Source organism: Poromitra crassiceps (assembly GCF_964638095.1).
Source record: "Poromitra crassiceps genome assembly, chromosome: 15".
NCBI lineage: Eukaryota > Metazoa > Chordata > Actinopteri > Beryciformes > Melamphaidae > Poromitra > Poromitra crassiceps.
This window is the reverse complement of record NC_139634.1, coordinates 12,073,066-12,083,932: the sequence shown is the minus strand read 5'-3', so window position 1 is coordinate 12,083,932 and position 10,867 is coordinate 12,073,066. Positions and strand designations below refer to the sequence as shown.

At 41.7% G+C, this 10,867-nt stretch overlaps 1 protein-coding gene across 1 annotated transcript; it reads right to left on the bottom strand.

Moving 5' to 3' along the window:
* Window positions 1-1,548: 1,548 nt before the first annotated feature.
* Window positions 1,549-9,393, bottom strand: lrit3a (info leucine-rich repeat, immunoglobulin-like and transmembrane domains 3a; the record flags this gene model as incomplete). The annotated part of the gene is made up of 4 exons (XM_083651990.1): window positions 1,549-2,588; window positions 2,829-3,134; window positions 7,080-7,546; window positions 9,278-9,393. The coding sequence occupies 4 exons, from the start codon at window positions 9,391-9,393 to the stop codon at window positions 1,549-1,551; spliced, it is 1,929 nt and encodes a 642-aa protein (XP_083508116.1).
* Between the last annotated feature and the right edge of the window lie 1,474 nt (window positions 9,394-10,867).

Here is a 10,867-nt window from a genome sequence, read left to right as displayed (position 1 = left end):
CAGTGTTATGGGCATGGAGAAACAGTAAGACTAGAACTTGGATGCATGCACCTGTTGCGGAAAAGGCACAAAATCCATTGCTGTTAGAGAAAGAAGATATTATCGCTTCTGCGAATATAAGTACTGTAGGAATTCACAGTAACATGGATCGAAAAAGAGTAATCAAAAATTCTAAAAGAGATAGTATGTAGGGCTGCGCTCTCAACTCTGTGCTCTGTCAACTGGTCAACCATTTGGTAAAGTTTTTAGGCAACTCGTCATCAAATTGGTTGCTCAGTTGGTCTTCATTATTTTTAGTAACCATTTTTAGTTTACCACTCCCACTGCTCCGATTCTTCGGCCCATCTCCCGCTCCATTTTACACTCACTCGAGAACAAGACCCCTCACCTACCCTATCGGCAGGCGAGGCCGAGCTACGGGCGAGGCCGCACAGCGACCGAAAATATGAAAGAGAAAAGACTCTACAGTGACAGCTGCTGTAGTCTTCAGTTTGCTAAAAGCTACATTTAAAGGACACGTTGAATGGTAGCAAGTGTTTGTAAAAGGACAGTGACATAGCAGTAGTTTTGCAGATTGTCATCGAAAATGCCTATGGCCAATACACAGCTTAGAATGTCTCTGTACTGTACCCCTAGTATAGAGAACTGTTTATGAGTTTGAGTCAGTACACTATGCACTTCTCCTAGGATTATGTGATACAACACAGGTGAAATTCAAACAAATTTTCAGTTTATTAAAAAGAAATGTACAACTTCATTTGTAGACAAATATATACGAAACTGGCAATGTTTATTGGTGGCTCAAAGATTCTATCAAACACGTTGACAGTATTTTTTGTAGAGTAAGGCCTGGTGGTGTAAATGAGCAGTGAATGTTGTCGTGATGTTATGGCATAATTTTTTACATTGGTTATTTTCTGACACCACCATATGGTATTTAAAGGTGGAATTTGAATCGGACACACACTGATATTTTGGCATTGAAGGTCATCTAGAACACCACACCCAGTTACTGACAGCTTCCTTGGACGGTACTATTACAAGGTTCTGCAAAGTCGAACAAAAGTGCTGTGCTGCAATGACATCCATCTCAAAAGTTTCATCAAATGTAAGGCTCCAAAATAAATAAGTAAATATATAAAAGTACAAGTCAATCATTATATTGACTGGGTGTTAAGTAACAAAACATCTTTTGGACAACCAAACACCCCCAAGTGTTCCGAACATTTTATGTTCATGATCTATAAAAGGATACCTTGTATAAATCGTTATAAATCTTTAGAAAAGAATAGCTGATGGATAACTTATAATAGATGTATTAAACCATCAAATAATTCAGATAGATTACTGCTAAACAGCTCCACAAATGTGCATAACCTTGCTACTACAGACTGGTTTTGAATGCATCATACCACGTCATTGAGCCACTTTTAAAGATAAAAAAAGGGTTTGTTAATAGTTTACCATTGTGATAGAAGGCATATAAAGGAGATTTAATATGAAGTGTTACTAGCATAGAGTCTGTCATACAGCTGTGGATTCCTGCTGTCAGCAGAGATACTCAGACCTGTCGCTCTTATAGGTCATCTGGGAGTCGACGCTTGACCGGGAGCATAGGAGCATCCTCTCTGATTCATGAGTCTGTCTCCTTGTCCAAAGCTCATTTGGGTGAGAGTTCAAGTTCAACGTCCTTTGTTTCAACGAAATTGTCTCAAACTTGACATAGCTGTCATCTTCGAGCTCCTCTTCGTCCACCGGTGTACTGCTTCCCTTGCAGTACAGAGCGAGAATCTTATAGAGCAGGAGGGCAATGAGAGGCAAAGCCACAGCACAGGCTATGCCACTTGCGATCATGAAAAGGTGGTCCTGCCCACGATCGTCTACTACAACGTCCAAGGTGTAGAAGTCAATGCATGGGTCTTCTCCAGCAGGACTGCCTTTTGCCACTAAGCAAACGGAGTATCTCAACCCAGGTGCCAATTCATCCAGCAGCATTTTGCCGCTGCCAGCATTGGTCTCCACTGTCCTTTTGATGTCATCCTCACCATAACGTGAGTACACAACTGTGAGCGGGGCATCGCTCAGTATCCCGTCTGCGGTCCAGAGCAACACTGCACTATCAGACGTTTCCTCCACAATCTTTAGGTCTTTGACAGATTTTGAAGCGTCATTCTTCGCTTCGTCATTCGCCGCAAGCTTGCTTCCATTACTTCCTTGCTCCTCCTTTGTAGGTTTGACTGAGGCTCTCTGGAGACCATCGCTGGGGGTGGTTTTCCTCTTCACAGAGGTGGTAGACTGTGTGGTGGTCGATGTTCTCGGGAGGACAGTTGACACAACAGAGGGGGGTGTATCTGGGGTGCTAGTTGGGGCACTAAGTGTTGTGTCTAGGGTGGCTTCTCCAGTCTCAACGTTGGTCCTCAGAGGGGTGATGGTGGTACTGATGGTGCTGGCAACCGAGAGAGAAATGGTGGCTTCTGCATTGCCTGCAAAATTCTTCGCTTTGCAGCTGTAGTCCCCAGCATCTTTGTTCAATACCCCCTGCAAGCTCAGGATGGACCACCGGATACCATCCCCAGGTGACTCTTGGACTGCAGAGTGGAACAAGAACACAAAAGTCAGCATAGACCCAAGTCTTACCAAGCCTTGCACATCTTCATGTTTATGATAATGACACCTTAATGTGTGATGATCTACACATCAAACGCTGAAAAACTACAGACTTGTAAATGGATACAAAAGATGGCAGATTACATTTGACGCCATAGCATTGTTTTGTTCATGCATTTCAAAATGCTAGAACATTCGAAACCTTTGGATGTTGTACCTACCTGTGTTGTTGACAGATGAGCCATCTAATTTCGCCCAGACGAGGGTGGGTGTGGGTTGACCCGTGGCATCACAACGCAGGATTACATTACTCCCCAAATCAGCTGTGATTTTGGTCGCAGAAACCATGACTGATGGTTTGACACATTGGTCTAGTTCAGCTCGCTGGAAAAGCACGCCAGCCAGATTCTCAGGTGCGTTGCAGGACAGGACTAGGTCCATCAAAACCACTGGTGTTTCAGCCATTTTGGAAAGCTCAATAAGTTTGGAGATTCTGCAGTCACAGACCCAGGGATTGTCTTGAAGGCCTGAAGGTGAAAAGGTGAGAGATTTATTGTGAATATTGAGTGTTTTTGTTGTCACATCCATCAAGTGTCAAAATCCATTCCTCTAAACCACACATGGGCAAAATGTGACCCTCGGGCTGGACCTGGCTCCTGGACCATCTCAATCCAGCCCTCAATGTCCTCAAAAGAAAACAAAAACTCAATAAAACACAGAATTATTTGAATAAATCTCATCTGCTACAGCTATTGGATTTGTATCGCTATATACAGTATATACAGCATTATATCGGGGGATTAACAGGTGAAATGACCAATCACAGCGGGAGAGAGGGTTAAAAATATGGAGACTCCCGCAAAAATCATGAGTGATGTCAGGTATGATGTCCAATATGTCCCTCTTCGCTTACTTTATGTAAATCAGTATGGCCCTCTGTGTTGCCCACCCCTGCTCTAAACTCGACAGTATTTTAAAGCATTTGGAACTGACAACCTGAAGCAAGACATTTACAACCGTTTATAGTGCTTAAATGTGTCTTTTGGTTGACATGCTGGTTTGCTACTGGCTGGTGTTGGTGGGCCGTGAGATCTTACAAATCTCCCCATCTCTTACAAACGGCAAATTTACTGTAACAACAACAATTCAAAATAAGGTATTAAACATTCGAAGGGGGAAAAAAATATATAAAAAAAAAATATTAAAAGGGACAAAATTCAAACACATTATGGAACCTTTTGAAGAATAGTAGGCAAGTTGAGTCTTTAGTTTAGAAAAAATGACAAAACTAACAGGCTGAATTCTCTACATTTGAAAGAAATAGCTAATGAGCCTCAAGTGCTTTGGAAATGAACTTCTCACATAAACTCCATTACAAATGAAGGTAAACACATCTACTGTACACTGTGGGTAGATGTGTATTAGTGCCTACGAAACCCCCCCTAACTAGATTAGTTTGTCTTAACAGTAGCAAAGCGCTAAAGCTGGCTCTGGCCTTCCTCCAGTTTGTGGCAATCCTCCTCTTCTTTCCATTAGTCTCCCTGTTAGCATAAACCTTACATGTTTATAACACATGCTTAATATCTCAATTTGAAAATGTTGTGTTTATATGGTTTATTGTAGATTACCCAGCAGATTGGAAATACATTTGAATGATTCCCCCCCCCCAGGTTTGGCAAATCCAGGCCTTATTTAAATAGCTCTTTCTGTATATGAAACATAATTTCTTAATTTAATCTATGTTTAAACTTGAAGTAATACAAGACAACTAGGGTGACCTAATGATCACAAAATATGAACAGAAAATGTCTTTATTGTACACTGAAGGAGCTGTAGTCTATTTTGTGCATGGGCTGTTTCCCCCCCGCTACAGTGTAATCCGCTTTCTCCTTGGAGTTTGCCAGTGCACACAGCCAGCTCTTTCTGCAGGGATTAGCTCGCTTGGCCTTATACAACCTATTAATATGATCCCTCGCTCTCCCATGCAATGAGACATCCCCAGCCTCATCGGCCATTTAGTTATCTTCCATACATCTTACAATAAATAATCATGAAAACACAATACCACAATTCTGTTATTGTTAACTTTTCTTTGATATAATCTCATTATTATTATTTATGGTGAAGTCAAAAATACTTCATACAAACAGACTGATATCTATCTATATTATAAAAGGGGCAAGTGGGCAATCTCTGTCTGTTCTCTGTTTCAATTTTTGTCCCATTGATAATGTCATAGTGATGTCATATGAGCAAAATCATAGGCACTGATGATGTCATAGGCATTGTGACATCATCAGTGATGTCACTAGAGACATTCTTTTTGGTTGCACTCGATCAATTGTGAGATCATTGTGATGTCATCAGGGCCAGCTCGGCCTAGGAATCGAACGCGCGTAGCACACGAGATGCCCAGTGATTCAAAAATAAATACCACTGTGACAACAACTGACTAAAAAAAATGTAAATCCAAAATTCTGAGTTCCACAAATCCACATTACCGTAATTAACTTCTACAGTAAGAGTACAGTAACTAACATGTAGGAGTATATGAAGAATAGGTTGACTTGTAGAATGGGACACAAGTGAGGTTGTTACTGCTCCATACCACAAAATGACTAACTATAACTACTATTGGGGCTTGATAGTGTTATTGATCAATACTACTGATTCTTCAGTGACTTACTGTAATTACAGTAACTGACTTCACTGTTCCCCACCCCTTGGCATTTCAAGACACTCCCAAAACTGCTTGATGATGGAGGATGTATTGTGAAATTTAATTTGTGAAAGCTAATAACCCCCCCCCAAAAAACAACAACAACAACAACAACACAACAACAAATAAACATGACAAAGAAAGCATTAGTATTATCATTATCATTATTATTATTATTATTATTATTTCTACTACTATGTGATACGTAATTTCTTTACCAGAAAGTTCTGATCTCTGTGCTAATTAGCTAGCTTACTCGTCTCTCTTGTTTGTGTGTGTGTGTGTGTGTGTGTGTGTGTGTGTGTGTGTGTGTGTGTGTGTGTGTGTGTGTGTGTGTGTGTGACTGACTGACTCACTGCAGTGTCAATTACAGGCCCCCCCCGTACGGCAGTGTTGCCAACTCTTTTAGTTATTGACTACTTAAAAATGGTTAGATGATGACGTCATACAGAATCTGTATATCAATATCTGCTCCATTCTTACTCCCAGTGGAGGGAGGGGGCTACACTCCATATGGGGAGCACCGTGACTGTCAGACATCTTTGGATGCAACAGTCGCAAATTGCTTTAATGGTCCCCATAGTCAGAAAAGTTGTTAGATTTGTCACTGGTCACTTGAGAAGTAAAGTCGTCAGGGGGGGGTCTGAAAAGTTGCTAAATCTCACGACAAAGTCACCAAGTCAGCTGCAGTGATGGAACGCTTGGGGTGTGTGCCAGGGAGCTGTATGGGAGACAATCAGTTCTGATGATGTTATTGCAGATAAGATAAGGGTAGGGTGTGTGCCAGAGACCTGTATGGGAGGAGAGAAGTTCTGACTGTGTTATTGCAGTTCCTACTGTTTGCTTAGTACCTGGTAGTATAATGACAATGAAATGCTCAAAGATCCTTTGGGCATGATCATTGAAGCATCAGGCTATTTAGTAGTTCTTGTCACCTATGAACTCTCTCAGTACTTACTAGTACTGTAACAAGACCATAACAGTGGCTTTCAGAGTTTTGGGAATTTCAAAATATAAATGAAACAACCAAAAGTGGGCCCATAAATCCTAGTAATAATTTGATGACTGATCAGAGGAAAATGTATTTTTCTAGTATCGTGTATCAAGATGGTTTCAAGAATGCACAGTGCACACCCATATTTCTTTATTTCATTGCATTGTGTAAGTGTGATGTATGGGTACATCCAGGGTGAGTCAAGACTGCCAAGTCCAAGTCTGGTCCAAGACAAAGTCCAATCGACTTTGAGTCAGTCAAGTTTGAGACCAAGTCCTGAACAAATTGAGTCCTATTCAAGTCCACAACAATTAAGCAATGAACAGGGTATAGAATTGCAAAAACGAGTTTCATAATTTTGTCTGGATGAACAGAGATGTGGTATTGCCTGTAAAGGAGCTCTGTATTGTAACCTTAAAACTCAAATGGCAGGACAACCCCCACCCCTCCTCCCCCAGTCTAAATTCACAGGAAAGTGGACACTAGAATAGACTCAAACACTACAGCCATGTTTGTCGGTTGTGTACGACCAAGAGCAACCAAGAGCCTGTGTTAAATATGTAACAGTTAGATGTCACTCCTGCCACTACTTGGAAGAGGCCAATCTGACTCTGTCCTGGCAGTCACTGCCAAGGTAGATGTATTAGTCAATTCAAATGAACAGATGATGGAAATAAGTTTGTGATGTATAAATAACCCCGAAGGTGTCCAGCCTTGGCCCTAACCTAAAGACACAACCACTACAGTATTTATCCTTACCTAGCACAACCTTCTGGGAGGCATTAGAAGAGACGGCCATTCCATTGAAGGGGGGCCAGATATCCATGAGATCAGAGGGCAGCGTGGTTAATTTGTTACTCGATAGATCCAGGTACGTTATATTGAGGAAGTAGGGAATTGCCTGTATGGGAACGTTAGTGATCCTGTTGTTGTGTAGATCCAGGGTCCTCAGCCTGGGCATCTCCTTCAACGACTCCCAAGGGAACGTGGAGATCAGGTTTCCGTCCAGCCTCAGCTCGTGGAGCACTTTGAGGTTGTAGAAACTTCCAGTGTCCACAGAGCTGATGGAATTGTAAGTAATCCACAGGTACCGTAGGTCCACCAGGTAGTAGAAGGCTTCTGTTGGGATTCGGCGCACTGCGGTTTTCTCCACACGGAGTTTGATCGTGTCCACAGGGACGTTGACAGGAATATCAGACATGTCCGGGTCATTGCAGAGCACAGATCTGAGAGGAAAAGAGACAGTGGTTAATTGGTTTCCCCTACCTTACTATTCCCTCTTTTTCGCCAGGTCACAATACTGTAGAGAGCCAAAGTCGACATCACTTCCTGCTTCACCATGCGCACCAAGAGATTTCATCCGCCATTTATTTTATGAAATCTCTATGGGAAAATAGATTGTAGAGGAAGTCTCTTGGTGCGTAATGCGTATGCCTAACACGCGGAAGTCGGCGTGACTTTGTCTCTGTTCGACAGATGATACTGTAAGTGTTGTAATATTTTCACTCCTTTTACAATGAAGGGACAGCAGATTTTTTTCTTTCACATTTGTAGTGAGTTAATGGCCAATCCAGGTATTGTCAAAATAAAAATTACCGTAATGAAAGACATTACTCTGAAACTCTCAAATGATCTCACTGCATAAAACACAGTTAATTCATTTGAGAATGTTGGACGTTTTAGTGGTTTTTCTGAGTGAAAACAACAAAATTCTATCAGTACCACAGTGGAAGTGGAAGTGTTCAGGAGGTGCTCACTGCTCACCTGTACTGACCTCATGTATGTTTCCTGGCATGGAATCAATCCAATAATCCCCAAGAAGAAAGACCTAATGACAGTTACTACAAGCATCCTGTGTCTGAGTCGCCACCTCTGCTCTATCCCATCATGCATCTCTTTCTAGGTGGTTACGTTTTAGTGACATACTGTTTCAAAGGGGGGCAATGCTAAATTGAAGGATATACACATTTACTGTTCCGTCACCCTTTCATGTTGTTTTTGTTTGTTTTGTTTTGTTGTTGTTAGTGAACATTCACATACTGTCCAATAGCTAGACATGAGATAACTTTGATCTGTGATCTTATACACCAGTGGAAATACCATAGTTAAATCCTTTGATGCTTTGATGATTATGAAAAAGAAAGACTAGGACAGCGCTTGACGGACATTTTAGATGCCTTTGATGATTGATTTCCATATACGTAAGGCCTGTAAGGCCTCATCACTCAAATATTCCACCACCTGCAAAGATGGTAGATCCGAAAGATCGCTCATTATCTATGTGGTGTAGTGACTAGCCATGACTTTAGCAGCTAGGTGGGCTACAATCTTGCAAAAAAAAAAATAGGATTGCCACAATTTCTGAAGGATATCTTTATGTTTCCTTTGTTTTGAATCCATTTTCACAATGCTGACCATCCAAATGGTCCAGCATGACTAGAACCATGACTGGGGAAAAAATCTATTATTTGTAAAACATTGTTTCATAAATTTAGTTTAATTCTGTTTTGAGGTGAATTATATCACCTTATATATCACCTTATCACTGTAACATATTTTATTAATCCGACTGTCACTTATCTGCAAACCATGTCAACACAAAGCTCACTTACTTTTGCTACCTCTGATGCACCCTGACCCTGGACATATTCTATATGTCTATATTATAATATTTTATAATCTCTTTAGACCCTTTATATTTTATTTGTCTTGTATATTTGTTCTGATCAATGTTAGATGAGCGCCAACCACACCAAGACAAATTCCTAGTATGTGAAAACATACCTTGGCAAATACAAATAATTGATTCTGATATAGATTTGTTGAATGAATTCCATGAATTGCATGGATTTGTTTTTTGTCATTTGCTAAACCTCTACCCAAGAAGTTTAATGAAATAAGCATCTGTAATATTAGCAGAGATGCTAAGCGTGTTAGGAGAATTAAAGTATAAATACCTGGATCCTGTTCCGTCACTGCGACCATGGAATGCACAGGTGCATTGGGACGGACAGAAGGAATGGGCCACGCTGAGGCAGCATAGGAACACATGGGCATAGAGAAGACACCGCATGGTTTCACGCAGTGAACCCAAAATGTTCACATCGAGGAGCGGTCAGGAGATAAGTCATCCAAATTCATTTAGATGGCGTCCGAGTGGTAAAACCTCACCAAAAAACAGACAGATAAAACTGAAAAGAGTAAAAAAAAAAAAAAATCCCTAAGACATAACGGTACACGGGCGCAGGATCTACTTACAGTACAGGTGACCCGACGGCTTGCTGGGGAGGGGAGGGGAGGGGAGGGGGAGGGGAGAGCAAGGTGAGGCAAGGTTAGAGTGGGATTAGCAGAGGATTTCCTGGCAGCTGACTGGGGAGGGGCTGGATCTGCCTGTGGGACATGGCACTAATCGGCGGTGGTTGGTGGTGAGGTTTCCCCTCACGTGATCTAGCCACGCCTCTTTAAATCTCTGTTGACAACCTCACTTGACAGTTGACAACCTCACTTTTTCCTCCCAACTTTATCTGAGTTTTTTTTCAGAGCCTGTATGCTCTTTGAGCACTGCCCTGCCTCACGTTCATATAGCCACACATTCATGTATATCCCTCATTTGTGTGTGTATCCCTTTAAGACCGCGAACCACGTCACGCGGTTCGCGGTCTTAAAGGGATACACACACAAATGCTGCATCAGGTATCAATGGGTTAATATCACTGTCAGGATACCCGAGCCAGTTCAGCCGTACCAAGTCACACAGCACTGGGCGCTGTAGCTTTGATCCCTTGTCGTCTTTAATGCCAGTTGCTTGAAATATCAAATTAGAAATTTAAGCTTATTGTGCTGTTGCACTCTTGACATGGCAACTCACTCTGGATATTAACAGTGTCAACTTTGGTGAGCTGGAGGCCGCATGTCAGATGTGTTAGGGAATTCTGTCTGACACAAAGGTGCAAGCTGTAATCTTGGGTGTGATTTATTACCTGACTGGGTGGACTATGGGGGTGGAGTAGGGGCCCAGACTGTAGCCTATATACATGTCTGGCACTGACAGGTCCACAATATCCTTTACCCATACTGCACTAGTATGGTAATATGTTTCAATCATCTTTGTGCATACTTCTATTCATATCTGCCGCTTGCTTATTTTGAAAGGGTGCTGGCATGGTTACATCTGTATATTCCTCTTCTACACCAACTAAAGCATGCTGATATTGTCGGTAACCATAGCAGGCCCACTACAGCTACAGCATAGTGCTTCTGCAAATGAAAAATCTGCCAGGGTTTTTCCTGCATAGAGGTTTTAGACTTATAAATTATAACATCCCACTAAATTGTGAGGGACGTTACTTTATTCTTTGATTTTGAGTTGCAAGAAAAGAAAATCCTGACTGACCTGATATATTTGAGTATAGGACAACCCTGACTGCATATTAACTCAAAGTCAAGCATTTTTACTGTCCCACATTTTTTGTTTGAAACTTGGGGTGCTTTAAAACACATTGCTGGCGCTGTGCGTAGTCACCCCCCAAAGGCCAATTCTGAGGCAG